The sequence below is a fragment of the Eleutherodactylus coqui genome, chromosome 2 (genome assembly GCF_035609145.1).
Source record: "Eleutherodactylus coqui strain aEleCoq1 chromosome 2, aEleCoq1.hap1, whole genome shotgun sequence".
Taxonomy (NCBI): domain Eukaryota; kingdom Metazoa; phylum Chordata; class Amphibia; order Anura; family Eleutherodactylidae; genus Eleutherodactylus; species Eleutherodactylus coqui.
In genome coordinates, this window is record NC_089838.1 from 235,585,126 (window position 1) to 235,602,091 (window position 16,966).

Consider the following 16,966-nt stretch of genomic DNA (forward strand, 5'->3'; position numbering starts at 1 on the left):
ATTAAGCGACCAGCAGGGTTGTTGATCCGGGTCTTGGAGTTAAGTAGAACTCAAAAGTTGATCCAGGGATTATTCTGATTGCCATTTTGGAGGTGGGAAGGAATTTTTTCCTCTAAATGAGCTAAAATTGTCATCTGCCTTTATGTTTTGTTTTATTTTTGCCTTCCTCTGGATCACCAAGGAAGGGTGTGTGTGTGTGGAAACAGGCTAAACTAGATGGACTTTGTCTTCATTCATCCTAACATACTAGGTTGCATGGTATTGTAGCCCAATCCTATCAATTTCAAAAGACAGCAACCATGTTTTCCTAATCCTGGACAACAGCCTTCATTTGCTGAAACAAGCATACTATTTTAGTGGTGGAAGATCCACATTGGGGATGTGAAGATGTAGTTTCCTGCTTCGCAGTAACAGAATGCACTTTACTATATACTCCATGATTATCTGAGCTGAGCAACGTGCTTGAAAATGTACTTACTCAGTTGTAAACGAATTATGGCAGTGGACTTTCCGGTAGTCAGCGACCAGATGTTAAGGTCTTCTACTGAATATACATCATCTATTTTCATCAAGTCATCTTTGATTTGATCCACATTTAGGTGTTTCGGAACGCCTGGAAGAAAGTATTCAAGTCAACATCATTCACTTTTTTCCATAAGCACAATACTCTATCCAATACAGACAGACTGTTAGCTGCTTGTGCAGGATTCCTGGCTCCATCACTCATACCCACTATCCCTCATTTATTAGAGTGCCATTAGTGGATGGGGAAGGTTTGACTTTAGGCCACTCTTACACTGGCGGTTTAATACAGGTGTTTATTATGTGTTTGCAAAGCGCTGATTAAACATTGTACTAAGATGCATTCTTTTCAATGGGGCTTCTCAGACGAGCACTAAAGCGCAGCGTTTTTAACACCTTGTTTTCTGAGCACTGGCTATTATATTTTTGGCTGCTCCAACATTTTGAAACACAATGTGTCGCCCATTGACGTGAATGGGGAATGTTTTGAAAACGCAGTAGAAGACATGTTTTAGAATACAGCGTTCTATGCCACTGGGAGGGAAACTGAAATTGGTGCAGTCTTCAGCTTGGTTTGCCTACGTTGTTACAGTGCTTTTTACGTCAGTTTAAATACCGAAGTACAATTCGTGTTCAGTATCCAATTGGTCACATCTTGTCCTATCTAGGTGCACCGCTAGAGCAACAAGAGAAGCCCTATGTTCCCATATCAAAGTTCTCAAGACGTCACCAAAATGGGTGCCAGGACATGCACAGGTCAAAGCCTAATACATTTTTGTAATTATTAAAAAAAAAAAAAAAAATTAGATCTATCTATCTCTATCTATCTCCCCTAGGAGGAGTTTTGCTGCGAAGCTTGACATGCAGCTACACAAATGATGAGAGTTGTGGTGTGATTAGATGGACAGTCTTGCCACCCGAGACCCTAAAAGTGGTTCCACCCTTGGCCTATAGAAGGCTCTCAGAGGCTCCTTGTGTGTACTGATTTCTTCCGCTTGTGTAGAACTTGTTGACCACTAGACGCCTCTACGAGGCAACTGAAGAGATTTTGCCTAGTTAAAGTTTGAGAGGGGGCGCATTATTGGAATGAGAGATGGTGGATAGTCCTATTGAGGAATTACCCGTCACCTGGGCCGTTCTGTCCATACTGTTAGGAGGATGTCTGAAGGCATGAACACAAGGCCATCGGTGTCAGGATGTCTCAACAGACCACTAGCAGAGAGAATCGTCTGACAAGCGCGATTAGCTTGAACTGTTTTGTTGTCCGCCATCCAGAGACGGGCTCTCAAGCCCACTCCATACACATCATTTACTGTGGACGTCTATGTATGTCCTAACTGCACGAGGCATACAAATTAGGATATATAGCCGTATGGCTGACAGGAAAGGTTTAATCAGATAGAGGAGAAAATGCAGCTGAAGAAATTCCATGAACTGTGCTTATTACACTGGAAAAGGTCTTAGACATGAAAAATCATTCCCAGCATTGCTGACATTTTGTCATCCGTGACCATTTAATTACCAGCACAATGGGCGGATAGGGACAAAAATTCCCTCAGCCAAAGAATTAGACATCCTGCTGTTCCTCATCTAAGAATCTCAGTCAAATTCTATCACAGCCCATCATCTACACTACATGACAGTAAACTACAGGAGACATCATCACGTAATTGTGTCACTCTAAAAATACCACCGAGGTCGAGTCCCAGCGTGCAAGCAATCAAATAAGCATCATTTCTTCCCACCATAAAAATAAAGAGATTCCTGAAGGTAAGGCCGCATGCACACGGGTGGATTTTCACTGCGGAATCCAGAGCGGACGTCCGCCTCCGGATTCCGCAGCAATAACCCTCCACATGGAAAAATGATTCTTCATGCACACGAGTGGAAAACAATTGCGGTTTCCACTCACGGATGAAAAAAAACAAAAAAACAAAACAAACACAAAAACGCAGCATGCTCCATTTTACTGCTGTTCCCGCATGGACAACTTCCATTGAAGTCAATGAAAGCAGTCCGACCCGCAGCCTGTCTGTTGTTGATATTGTGGGCAGGCCATGGATTTTGTGGGAAGAACAAATAAAAAAAATATATATCTGTACTGTGTATGTGTGCAGGTGTGACGGTCGGCATATCTGCAGTACAGAAGAAACTAGACGGGCAGGTATGCAGGGTCGCCGGGCACGGGCGAATTCGGTGTGGAATCCACACGCAACGTGGACATGAGGCCTAAGTCCACACGTAGCTCACTTTTCCTGCAAAGTCCAAAGCAGATTTGTCACAGAATAAGCCTATGTATTGCAATGTGGTGAAAATCCACAACAATTCTGTACAACATGAGCTTGGTGTGGATTTCAAAGTTTCTAGCATGCTCAGATTTCTGCGCTGAATTTTTCGGTTACATGTGGATGAATTATTTTGCTTTTAATTGTTACAGATTTTTGTGCAGAATCCACCCTAAGGCTTCGTGTCCACGCGTGATCCGCGCCCCATAGGGATGCATTGGACACCCGCAGGTAATTAAATACCTGCGGATGTCATTTTTTCCCTTGAGGCGCAGATTGCGTGTGCGGGAAAACACCCGCAGCATGCTCCATTTTAGTGCGGGTCTCCCGCAGGCTTCTATTGAAGCCGTCCGGATCTGCAGCACACCCGCAGCTGAATTCCTGCTCTCCGGAGCAGGAGAGCGGGAGAGCAGGAGTTAAAAAAAATAAAGATGGAGTGCACGGCACATGCGCGCAGCACGCTGCCGGCGTGCCGAGCACATCCGCCAGGCCAAAGAAAGAAGATCTGGCAGATCCGCAGCGTCCGGACAGGTAAGTAATGCTTACTTTTTATCCTCATGTCTGCGAGAAAGGAGGGACCCGCTGCGGGATTCTGCATGAAGAATCCACAGCGGGCCCAACTTTCCCCGTGGACATGAGGCCTAACTCCTCGGCAGTTCCACCATATCTAAACATGGCCTAAATATATACAAAATGTAAAGTAACATTTCTACTCACCTTCAAGTATAATAAGTACAGTGTCCCTTACGAGTCGCACAGTCGTGAAAAGGACGAGTATAGAAAATATGTAGGTACAGATCGGGTCTGCAATTTTATATTCCGGCTGAAATATAAATGGGAAGATTACATGTTTTCCATCATTTCTAAGAAAGGTCTGAGCACAGATCACCTTCCTTTCTGCATCATCATTCTAATAGGTGCAATCAAAACAATGCGCCATCTAGTAATGAAAGCACAACCTGCATGCAAACACAGGCTGAAATAAACCTTCTGAGGACAGCAAGGACGCGCCTACCTTCCTGCATTCACTAATATTCTTAGTGGGCCACAAGGAAGGCAGGACAAGTGATTACAGATGTATTAGACTAGGTTTGCATCTGTTTCCCTGCTGGCCATTTGAACTGCGGTACAAGACAGAGGACGAACATTCCCTTAACCCCTTAGGGACGCTGCTCTTCCACCACTTCATTTTCAGTTATTCCTCCCCACTTATAAATAACCATAACTCTTATTTATTCATCATACTTTTTAATGTAATGAAGAGCTTTACAAACTTTCTAAACAAAGTTAACACCCACCCCGCCCTCCTGCCCCGCAATTTCTCAATCTTTGGCCAGGTCTTATTACAGTGTACATACTGCAACAACATGACATAACTTTATGCTGTGCGATTAGGTCGATGCCAAATTTATATATTCTTTTCCTGTACTACAACAAAATAAAATTATTTTCTGTAGCCATAACTTTTTCAATCAACACTTATGTGAAGGTAAATTTTTTGTAGGACATTCTGTAGTTCTAGTGGTACCATTTTGGAGTACAATAGACTTATTATTACATTTTTTTTTTAGAGATGGGGTGACCAAAGAAAAGTTGTTTTTTTTAATTTCATTATTAGAAAAAAGTAATACTTTTTTTTTTAATTTTGAAAATTCTTTTTAGTCCTCACAGGCGACTTGAACTTGCGATCGCTCATGGAGTATAATGTAATACCATAGTATTCCAGCATACCACAATCTGACAGGCATTCTAACAAGCCACACCAGAAGCATGGTTTGATAAGCAATCAGCCATGGTAGCATTGGGGGGGCCTTTAGAAGGCCCTACGCTGCCATGGTAACCAAACATCACTTCATGAAAGCATAGCAGGGGGAGCTCTCTGAGACGCCCAAACTTCGATTGGAGGATTTAAATGCTGTTAGAACTGACAGTGGCTACAAGTGTAAACTAGGAGGACATAGCTGCTCTGACTGCCATTATGGAGTCGGGAAGGAATTTTCCCCCTAATTGGCTTCTGCCTTTTGGTTTTTTTTGCCTTCCTCTGGATCAACTAGAAGGGTTGAAACATCCTGAACTAGATGGACATTGTCTTCATTCATTCTAACATACTATATTACATGGTATTGTAGCCCAAGCCTATCAATTTCAAAAGACAGCAACCATGTTTTACTAATCCTGGACAACAGCCTTCATTTGCTGAAACAAACATACTATTTTAGTGGTGGAAGATCCACATTGGGGAGTTTTTACCAAATGTGTGATGCTCACAACCAACGTATCCCTGTACTGCAGACAGAATAGATGGGCTTAGAGGATTGTATTTTTTTTGGTGTAGACCATAGTTGGAGGTTTACCCAAAAAATTTTCAGAGCTGGAGGGGAAAAAAAAACCTGATCAGTGCGAGCCCAACCATCAGAAGTAAAGGTACAGTTCACATGCAGCAACTACCTTTCAGATTGCAGTCATTCCCAACATCTGTAAATGGGCCAATAGAACAAGCTAATGGCAACCAAAGATATGTGATCTGTATAAGCGCTGCGGAATATGTTGGCGCTATATAAAGATTATAATCAAATCAACAGTCACCTTTCAAAGGGGCATCACCTTAGATTGTCAAGGCACTGGTCAAATGTATATGTGCAAAAAAAATGTAATTCTGTACAGCATAAACATTCTTTGCAGCCGTCAGGAAGGGGTTAATCTGCACATTTTTCTGCCACCAGGAACAAAGCGCTCAGCGGCCTCACATTAATTGTGGTGCAACAGATAATCCTGAAACAGATCTGACTAGTGATGCATGGTGAAGAGTTAATCCATCAACCTTGGATGAGGCATCATCCTGCTTACATTGCGAAACAATACAATTTGGCGCTTTCCCCGGTTTGGCTGTATACATTTTTAATTTGCAAATTGGACGTTTACCTTAAATCGAATGATATATGCAGCTATGAGCACACCAACACTTTGCGCGAGGTCTCCAAGTGCGTGGACAAACGCAGCTCGTACCGCCAGGCTACCGTGACTGTGGCCATGGCCGTGAGTGCTGTGGGGTGGGCTTGTAGGACCACCATGTGAGTGTGAATGAGGATGTCCAGCCTGATTCAACAAAAATCCCATTCTGTAGAGATGAAAGGAAAAGGTTAGAAAAGCTGAAAAAAAACTAAAACTTATACTAGACCTAGATATTTCTTTACAACAGATAACGGGGTCTACACCATTAATAGAGGGGAAGAGTAAAAACTAGCGCAGATCCGCTTTCATTCTCACTGGGCAATTAAATGGGAGCAATCATTCGTTTTCGCCCTTCTTACACGGCAGATGTGCGGCCAACAAACGCAAATTTTTTTTGTCCACGTAAAAGATGCGATCAAATGACAAACCCGTTTTCTTGTGTGATCACTGGGCAGGAACAAGAGGTTGTTCAGCTGATCACCGATGCTTGTGAAAGCTCCTATACGCATGTATGGGCAAGTTATTGGCGGGTACTGTAATTTGCAGAAGGAAACTCATCTCACTAATTTGCGGAAAATTTTTAAAAAAGATGTAAAAACTAAACTTTCATGTGCTTTACTGGTCTTCAGATATGTCCGATCAGCTCAGATCATCGGGATTCGGCTGCTTATTGACCTGATCGTTTAGTTGATCTCTACTGAATTTATATGGACACGTATATTAGATTACTACACACATCCTCTCATTGCTATAAAAATGGGAAAACCCCCTAATTATTACTGGTTGAACATTTAGCTTACATGAGGTTCACCGCAACACCAACAGCTGCTGTGATCAGCATCACGTCTCCATTAATGTTGTAGTCCATGTGAATTGTTCTCTGAACTGCTTCGTACAGCAAAAACCCAGTGAGAACATACACCAGTAATACACTGATGATGGCCGACAGAACCTCTGCAAGGACAATAGAAGACAATGAGGAGACTGCCAACAGAGACAGCTGCACAACACATCAGCCAAATCGAATGGTTTCCATTTCCATGGGATAAAGCCTGTTCTGCGGGGGCACTTGTGTCCGGCTCCTGGACCGCCTGCAGCTTCCGTGTATCAGCAGATACCGGCGACTGTAGGAAATGGGCAATCTGCTGACTGAATCACAAGGCAGCGGCAGTAAATAGGACTACTGCTAGTGACTGCCATATTTTAGGTAAGCTGTAGAATTACAAAACAACGGATGCATTACAGGCTACATTTCAGTGAATGTTGCCAGAAAAAGGACAGAAATAGTCTTGGTGGTCGATGAAATGAGAAGAGTTGGCAGAGTACATTATAAAGTGCAATAGACTGAACCAGCTACAATAAGAATCAGTAACCGGGGCAACTAAACATGGACCCTACTTAGGCCTCATTTCCACGAACACGCACGGATTGCGCATTAGGAATCCCGCACGGAATCCGCACGTGGACTATGCGCACCTGTACATGTCTTTTCTCAGTACTGCAGAAGTGCCGACGCAGTACAGCTTTGGTTTTTTTTTTTAAACTTCTGCTTTCCCGCAGATCGAACGGCTTCCGTTGACTTCAATGGAAGCCGTCTGCGGGAATTTTAGTGCAATGGAAAATGCTGCGTTTTTTCATCCGCAAGCGGAAAACGCAATTGGTTTCATGTGTGTTCATGAAAAATCATTTTTCCATAGCATGCTATGGAGGGCTATTGCAGCGGAATCCGGGGCAGAACGCCTGTTCCAGATTCCGCAGTTCCGCCAGTGGACATGAGGCATAAGTGGAGAAATCGCTCTAACAAGGGACCTTTGGAATGCATTAGGATTTTAAACGCCTGATCTTGATAGAATAGTAAATTCCAGAGTCTTAGCTTTCAAATAATATCAGGCTCAATATTGTGTGTCTACAAGAGGGGTGAGCTGCATTGATACAGTATAAGGAAGAGAGATCTTAGCCAATTACTATCATCTCTGCCCCTGTACAGCCTCCCAGTGACCCCAGGGATTATCACCCCACTTACCAATCAAAAATGTGAATGTATCATGCTAGACTTTGTGTTGACGGCCATTTTTGTATACTTCAGTCTTAAATATTATAAGATTTGTAATTGTCAGATGTGTCTATTTTTCTGCTTACAAGTAGATTTTCTGCTACAGACAGCTTCCTCATTTAACAGGAAAACACTATGCAAGGACTAACAAATGTAGCTAACGATCACAAGGGCTATGATACAAAAAAAGAGGATTGTCACATTTAGGGCGGCGGCAGACCACTCGCAGCCGGTGGTATATCACAGACCTTAGGGTGGAGTCATTTTATTAAACTCCATTAAAGGAATGAGAATGTGACCAGTCACACATCTAACCATCCCCTGCGGCTGATCAGGACATTTGTCAACTCCATCATGCAAAGATTTACGACATCTCAAAATGTTGGTCTCCTCGGTTTTGTGGATTTTGTGAAGCTATGTGCATGTAGACTTTGGGGTTAGTGCCATGTATGGCCTCTGCACAGGCTGAACTTTTATTTTCAAGAGGAGCGGTGTGCATCAGGCTCTACATGGCCTAAACTATTAACCACAAACCTGAATTGTTCTTTTTTTTTTTTTTTTTTCAAATACAAAACATTCCATTTTAGGCAAAATTGCAGTAAGGCATCTATGCGTGTCTTGTACTGCAGCTCTGCCTCATACAAGTGAGTGGGGCGTATCCGCAATACCATGAAATGGATGCACAGGTGCGATTTTTGACCGGAGAGGGGTCCTAAGTGTAATCACATGGGCCATAAATGTTATACACCAAAAAAAAAACAACACATTCAAGTGCTACTAACGAGGCCCTTTAAATTGAAAGAGTGGCACTCCTGGCCACCGTGCAGGGAAATCTTAAGATGGGAATGGTGTGCCATGTCCTCTTTATTTTCAGCTTCAATGGGGGTCTGACCTCTTGGACCCCCACTAATCATAAGATTATGACATTTCCAGAAGATGGGTCATCACTTAATGACACAGGAAACACCCTTTTTGTGATACTAAGTTTATATAGATTTTTACTAGTTTTGCACAATAAAAACACTTTTTTTAATAAAGAAAAACAATTGAATCGGCATCACCGTATTCTAAGATCGATAACATTTTTATTTTTCCAGCAACTGAGCTATTTTGAGAACTTGTTTAATGCAAGAAGAGTGGTAGTTTTTATTGGTACCAGTTTGGGGTACGTGTGACTTTTGATTGCTTTTTATTGCGTTATTTGGAAGACGAATTAAAAAGAAAAGCCATTGTGGCGTTTTGTTTTTTTTAAACTATTTTTACAGTGTTCATCCTGTGCGATAAATAGATAAATAACAAAATATTTTCACTGTCTGGGTGATAAAAAAACACAGTAGTGCTGCATTCATATGAACGTATATCGGCTCGGTTTTCACACCGAGCCTATATACGTCGTCCTCATCTGCAGGGGGATGGAGGGGGGGGGGGGGGGGAATGGAAGAGCCAGGAGCAGGAACTGAGCTCCCGCCCCCTCTCCACTATTTGCAATGAAAGGAGGCAGGATGGGGGTGGGGCTAAGTGCCGGAAATTAGCCCCCCCCGCCTCTCCCCATTGCAAATAGTGCAGAGGGGCGGAGAGCAGGCAGAGAGGGGGCGGGAGCTCAGTTCCTGCTCCTGGCTCTTCCATCGTCCCCCCCTCCCCCCCTGCAGATGAAAACGACATATATCGGCTCGGTGTGAAAACCGAGCCGATATACGTTCGTGGGAATGCACCCCACGGGCTTATTTACACGAGCGTACAATCGGTCGGTTTTTCACACTTCCATCTAAGCAGTTCTCCCCTTCCCTCCCCCTCAGCGGCTCTATGCCTGTCTCCTCCAATCTGGCATTTGCAATAGGAGGGGCTCTGTCCCGCCCACTCACATTGCAAACCGCTCAGAGGGGAGGAGAGAGACAGAAAGACGGTGTGTGAGAGGGAAGGAAGATGGGGTGTGTGTGCGTGGGAACTGTTTTCACAGCCGGCCAATATACGCTCGTGTAAATAAGCCACAATACCCATTAAGAGTTCCTTTTTAAACATTTTCCTTTCAAAATGATAAAATAGCAAAGGGATTTTGTAGGGAAAAAAATGCATAATTTTTTTTTTCGTTAACTGGATTTTTTTTTTTTGCTTTAAACTTTTTTAAAAACTTTTGACATCATTTTTTAGTCCCTCAAGGTAACTTGAAACTGCAGTAGTTAACTTGCAATGATAGTGCACTGCATTACTTATGTAATGCATTCTACTAAGCCTATCACTGCAGCCTATTACACTTCCCCAGAAGTTGGGTGTAATGGGTTGAGTTACATGGAGACTTTTATCAGGCTTCCAGCTGCCATAGGAACCCATTGGTACCTTGTGATCACGCTGTGGGGGGCTGATAGAAAGGGCCCCTCCCTCTGTAATCTGCTTATATGCTGCAGTTGTTATTGATTGTGACATGGATCTGGGGTTACACTGGATCTGATGTTTCTCTGCTACCAGTTGTTAAAGCCGGAGTCTGGCTGTCAGTCAAGCCACAGCCTTAAAAAAAAATTGTATGTGCAAATTAAAAGCCTATTAATGAGGTCAGTAAAAAGGCGTATTGGCCGTCACTAGGGGGTTAAGCATTAGAAGCAGTACAGCCATCAGGGGACATGTAACATTTATTGTAGCTATGAACCCGACACATTCTACTTCATTAGGTCGTGTAAGTTAAACATACCTAAGCGATGGAATCCAAAGGTAAAGCGCTTGTTTGGAGACTTTGCAGACAGCCAAAGTGCAAGCAAGGTCAAAATAATACTGCTGAGATCAGTAAGCATGTGGAGTGCATCCGTCATGATCGCAAGGCTGTTGGCAATATAACCACCTATTAGAAAAGGATTAAAAAGTTAATACACTGAATTCTTTAATAAGATTTTACAAGGCAGGCGTCTTATACAGCACGGAAGAACTTGTAAAATAAGTCCTGTAATGCTTTCTAAGTACCATTAAAAGTTACCTTTTCCACCAAAGACCACCCCTCTTTCTCCGAGCATCTCTCCCATTGACAGGGGGTCTAATCGCTGGAATCACCACTGATTGGTTACCACCTGGGGAAGCGGATAGCGCCTTAGATAAAATATTTTTATTAAAAAGGACAGCCGCCGTGTCCCTGCACCTACTGAACTAGTAGCAAGGACACCAACATGGGGGTCAAGCTACACATACTCTCTCAGGAGCCATGAACTCAGCTTTAGATATCGGGGTACGGTACGTAAATGAAGCTAGAGCGAACCAACGGGCGGTTTATTACTTGAGTGATCCTGCACTTTCTGCATTATTTGATCCTCAACTAGAAATGAGCGAGCATACTCGGTAAGGCGATATACTCGAGAGAGCATCGCCTTTTTCAAGTACCTGCTGGCTCGTCCCTGAAGATTGGGAGGGCGGCGGAGGAGAGCAGAGTGGAGAGTGAGAGAGATCTCTCTCCCTCCCGATCCCCTCCACAACCCCCCCCCCCCCCCCCTGAATCTTTGGTACTCAAAAAAGGCGATGCTCTCTCGAGTAAATCGCCCTAACGAGTATGCTCGCTCATCTCTATCCTCAACCCCTCTCCCTGGTTTGATTGATAGCTCAAATATGATGCTAGCGGCCAATCGAGAGCCAAGAAGGAGGGGTTGAGGATCGGGTAATACATAAAATCAGGACCGCTCATTTGATGAACCTTCCATCAGCTCCTCCAGACTAATTGGCATAAGACACTCCAATATCAAAAGTTGATTTTGGAGTTCCTCAAAGTGTGAATAGCATGGGAAGGGTGTGCAGCTCACCCCCTGTCCTACTACTGGTTTACTAATGACAGGGATGCTGACAGATGTCCTTTAAACTATATGTTTTTGTTTTCCTTGTTTCACTACAGGACTTGCATACACCCTCATACAATATATTGCCATATCTCTGCCATGGCAACCCATCAGCACTCCCCAATCACATTGATCACAGGGTGTGCACACAATGCGCGACAGGAGATAAATGATCATCATAGCATCTAAGTGGTTGAGCAGCTCGGACTGCAGCTACCTCCCATTCCACCCCAGCGGAGCCCACCTGTTATTAGACAGTCCAACCCTCACCATACGGGCTTACAAAGCAGTGCTGTAAAAAGAGTATGCATCGGCATGAAACCCCCTAGTAATCATTGTGCAGAAAGAAAAGCAGACTGGCAATCACTAAGGGTTTAAAAGCCAACTAGTGTTATACAGTAGGGACCCTGTGATTATCAGTCTTGGGTGGAACTTTGCTGTAATTATGGTTTTAAAAACATCAAAAAGTAGCTGTGACCCCTCTATTCCAGGCATTAAAGAGTTTATCCCAAAATCTAAAGTTATCTCCTATACACTGGTACAGCTACCATTGACTTCAATGGGAGTTCTGCCTGTTGCACCAAACTGTGACAGTGCTGTCTGCTTCCAGCTCTATCTGTACTGACTGCGGCCTGGCGATCAGCTGATCAGTGGGTATTATTAGTGGCAGACCAATTATGACCAAACCTGAGGAGACGCCATCATTGTAAAAGTCCCAGTAAACCCCTTTAAGGTGCTGCCATCCGGCACAACCTGTTTGATGAGAGCATACGCTATATTTTCAAAGGGAGGATCCCAAATTATACTTAATTTCCTTCCTCTCTCACATATTTTTTGGCGTTCTATGCAGATCCCAGGAGGCCGTGAGAAGTGGGCGGATAGGAGGATTGTTACACCCACTCAGCCTTAAAAAGTACTGTCAGGCTTTGTGGTACGACATAGGACCATCTACACCGAAGGAGTACACTGTGCAACACAATTTTTGTAACCGATAAACAGATAGGTGGCTCATAGTAACTTTAGTGCGCTGAATTCAAATTTGATATCCATTTTTTTCTGCCACGTAAGGTTTTCCAATTATGGGAAATAATATAATCTAATTGCCGTTGTACTTTATTTCTGGAAATCTGCCTGTACAAGTAATCCAGTCGGCTCGCCATTAACCTTGCTTAATATAAAGAATAATGAAAGTGATTGCACAACTATTTCACAATCGCCGTTACACATCGCATGCTGACTGAACACTATAAGGGTAGGTTTATGTAACATACAGGGTATGCTTTCACGTTGTGGAAATGCTGTGGATCATCCACCAGTAGGTTGTAATTAATGAACTGTGTTTTTACAGGTCACTTGTAAGACAAAATAAAAGAATCAAAATCATAAAAGAAAAATACATGTTTGGCAACGCTGCATCCATAGAAGTCCAATTTATTAAAGTAACACATTATTTACCCCGCATAGTGAACGCTGTCTGAAAAAAAAAAAAAAAAATGAACGCCCGAAATGTGCTTGTTTGGTCATTCTGTCTCCAAGAAAAATTGCAATGTACAGTGATCAAGAAGTCATATATGTTCCAAAAGGGTACTAACGCAAACTACAGGACGTCCCGCAAGAAATGAGCCCTCGCACAACTATGTGGATGGAAAAATAAAAAAAGTTATTGCGCGCAGAAGATGGCGGCAGAAAATAATTCTTTTTAAATTAAAGGTCTTTGAAAAAAAATAAACATAGTACAGCAAAAAAAACAAAAAACTATATAGGTATGTTATTATAGTAATCGTACTGACCCATAGAGTAAAGTTATCAGGTCATTTTTGTTGCAGTAGAAACAAGACGCACCGAAGATGGTGGAATTTCGTTTTTTTCTCATTTTACTCCACTTAGAACTTTTTAAAAAGTTTTTCAGTACATATATGGTACATTAAATAGCACCATTGAAAAATACAGCTCGTCTGACAAAAAAGAAGCCTCATACAGCGATGTCGATGGATAAAGGAGTTACGATTTTTTAAAACGAAAAAAAAAAATTGCTTGGCCACTGAGGGGTTAAATAACTTGAAAATGAGACGTGCTGCTATTATTCAGCGTTACCAGTGGAATCAGCAGGTCTTCATTTTACAGAAACATATTAATTACTTTCTGTTACGAAAATGTTTTAAAAATTTGTTGCACAGTGTGATCGTTCAGATTCTCGCTGGATCGCAGGTATCGAAGCGGTAATTCTTCCGTGTAAATACCTGCAGGATCTGCGCAACAAACAATTCCTTCGTATCGTGCGGACGTAAAAACCACACAATGATCGGCCGTATAAACAGTCGTTCATCTGTGAATGGCGGTGGGAATGATCCCCGCCCACACCACCTCCGTTCACTAAGCGATGATCGCTCCTGTGTAAAAGCACCGGAGAGATGATCGCTGGGACGACAGCCGGGTGCAGACATGTCCAACAATCATCCCGAGTAAAAGGGCTTTAAGGGTTAACCACATGCAGGTCAGGTATCGCTTAGCAAACAGAGTTAATGTGTAACCAGTCTACATGCTAGAAGACACTGCTGATGTGCATCGTTGCCCTTCCTAGATTTACACATTTATCTCCTGGTGACTCTGGGTGAGGGTCCCATCACACGGGCCGATCATCGGTAGGGTACCCACGGTCCAGCGAGAGTCTGAAGGATTACCGCTCAGTAAAGACCCATTTACACAGCCTGATGATCACTCAAAGATCGCGCAAATGACGGTTTGAGTGACAGCTCTGAGCGATCATTTTGCATAAAGTTTTAAGTAGCTACTCAGCTACTTCAGAGCAATAAAGTGTGCAAATAAAGCCTTAGCTGAGGCTATTATCTGTGTTCAGCTGCTTTGTTCTCCATTGGCAAACAATGCTATCAGCACTCCCCGTGGAGAACTGCTGATAAGGCTGAAGGACGATTTTTAGGTTGGCCTGAATTTACCGATCAGCTAGCATTACACGAAAAGTGCACGATGGCTGCACATTAAGACGCAATGATTATCTCTAAAACGATCGCTTTTTAACGATCATCCATCCGTGTAAATGGGCCTTAAGTGCTGCACCGACTGAATGATGGACGAGAATTTATTCGCTTCTCATTCATTGTTCAGTTTCTACATGCAGAAAACTGAATGATGGATCATTCCATGTAAGCACTTGGTTATCTAGGAACAACTGCCTGCTTACCGTGAATGGAGGCCGGACTGATCCCTGACTGCTCCGCCTCCATGCTCCAGCGATGCTCGCTCCGAAGTATGTTGGCCCCAACCCTCTTATTCTACATCATGACTGCACAATCACGGCAGGGATCACTCAGCAATTTACAATTACCTCTCATCTCTAAACAGACGGTCACCTACATTTATCCCTATCAGCTAAGCCTACGGTCTGGAAGCAGGTGACCCGCTGAGTCTGGGGATGTCGGGGGATCTCGCACGAGCGGATTTTAATTACAGAATCAGTGATCCCCACCTGCACAGAAGGTCCGCGGTAAAACACGGGAACTAAAAAGCATGCATTTTCAAATTTTCCATCACACTAGCAAGTACAAATTGTATAGCCCGATAGTGGAGAAAAAAATCGCAGCATGCTCTATTTAAGCTCAGATTCTGCGAGGATGGCCTCAATAGATGCCTATGGATACGAGTGATCCACAGCCCCCACACAGTTAATATTGCGTATGAGCGGCGGAAACTATCGCAACTTAATAGGAAAATAGAGAAGCCAGAATGCCGTCTGGAGGGGAGAGAGATCTTTCTTCCACGCGGATGACACACTGTGCGCACTCGTACATCTGTGCAGAAAACCGCACGCATCCGCCATCTTTTGCAATTATTGTCCATGAAGGATTGCAGATCCTCCGCTGCGGAAATCTGACCCATCCGTGTGAGCCGGGGCTAAGTGTTATGCTCACCTCCCCAGTCATTCCCCTGGTGTGAACGCTGGAAGCCACCGCTGCTAAGTAGTTCCCCGTTATAAAATTAGAAGGAGCGGCTTCCTGCGTGCAGCCGCTATCAGCGCTCACATCAGGGGGGCGACGGAGGAGGCAAGTATAAGACTTACACCCCTGGACTCAGCGGGTCACCAACTGCCACCCCATAAACTGAGCCGATAAGGCTAAAACTAGGGGGGCGGTCGTACGGTTTATTGTACCACTATACTGTGTCGGGCGCTGGCTTCAGAACACCCTCTGAGTGCTGCCCAATTCTCCCACCCTACACCCAGAGGCCCCTGAGATCTCCAGGTGGGGGTGATCCCTAATCCGACCATATAATAATTCATAGTGAGCCCGCCCATGCACTTCAGAGGTCTATTGCGGTATGTAATATACAGGTCATATCACACATTCCGTCACACCATCGCACAGCCGACGAATAAATGTCCTCATGTCAACGACACCAGTGCAATCAATGAATACTACCCCCTGTGAATGGGCAGGTAATACCCCTGTGAGCCCCCACTGTGCAGGGACAGGCGGCCCCCTGTAGGCAGAGGTAAGGCTGTGATACAGGGGATCAGCACTCCGGTGCCGGGTCACAGGGTGTCAGCTATATGTGGGGTAGAACTACTCTGTACCGCATGAATGGCCCAGCACAATGCCGTCGCGAGCGCCCCCTGCCGCCTGCAGCCCCGTGCTGTACTTTGCCCCGCGCCGGCCGCTCAGCACTCACCGACCAGCTCGGCCACCATGAAGAGCAGGTAGAGCGCGGCCGCCAGCCCCAGCCTCCTCTTCACCAGGCTCTGCCGCCGCTTCTCCCGCTCCTGCCGGCAACCCTCGCACGGGTCGGCCCGGGGCTGCGGAGGGTCTCTCTCCAGCAGGGAGTCATCGTCGGAGGACACGGTCAGCGGACCGCCATTTATAGCCGGGGGGTCATCCGCCACCAGCACTCGCAGCTTATTGAAGCGGGGAAGCTCGTCCTCCGCCGCCACCTCATCCGGGTAGTCAAAGCCGGCGTCATCGCTCAGGTAGGGAGGGTGGTCCCCTCTGCGGAGCTTCAGCCGCACCGCGCTCCACCAGGTGTGCGGCCGCCACATAGCAGCCGGGATGCAGCTCTACTCCCAGCCAGAGGAGACCCGTCCCTCTCGCTCCCCGACGTGCCTGACACTGCCACTTCCGGGTTTCGGCTACAAACAACGCATCACATGACTGTTAGGAAGCCACGCCCTCCTAGGTGGGGATCATATGGATGCTGCATGTCATGTGATTCGCGGGCATGCGCACCGATGAGTATTTTTCTTTCGTGTGCGCGCGTCTGTGACTGACGCGCTCGTGCAGCTGTCATTTTTCTGCACTGGAGACCTCTAGTGGTGGGCGGGCGTTATGTACAGTTTTTTT

At 44.7% G+C, this 16,966-nt stretch overlaps 1 protein-coding gene across 1 annotated transcript in view; it reads right to left on the minus strand.

Annotated features, from left to right (window-relative positions):
* The window catches only part of SLC30A4 (solute carrier family 30 member 4), a 21,711-nt gene extending 4,957 nt beyond the window's left edge, over positions 1-16,754 (minus strand). Inside the window, exons 1-6 of the mRNA XM_066592635.1 lie at positions 16,302-16,754; positions 10,496-10,642; positions 6,560-6,713; positions 5,730-5,925; positions 3,525-3,630; positions 479-613 (exon numbers count right to left, since the gene is read on the minus strand). Coding sequence (XP_066448732.1) covers positions 479-613; positions 3,525-3,630; positions 5,730-5,925; positions 6,560-6,713; positions 10,496-10,642; positions 16,302-16,665 — 1,102 coding nt within the window. The 5' untranslated portion in view covers positions 16,666-16,754. The remainder of the gene's footprint in view (positions 1-478; positions 614-3,524; positions 3,631-5,729; positions 5,926-6,559; positions 6,714-10,495; positions 10,643-16,301) is intronic.
* Between the last annotated feature and the right edge of the window lie 212 nt (positions 16,755-16,966).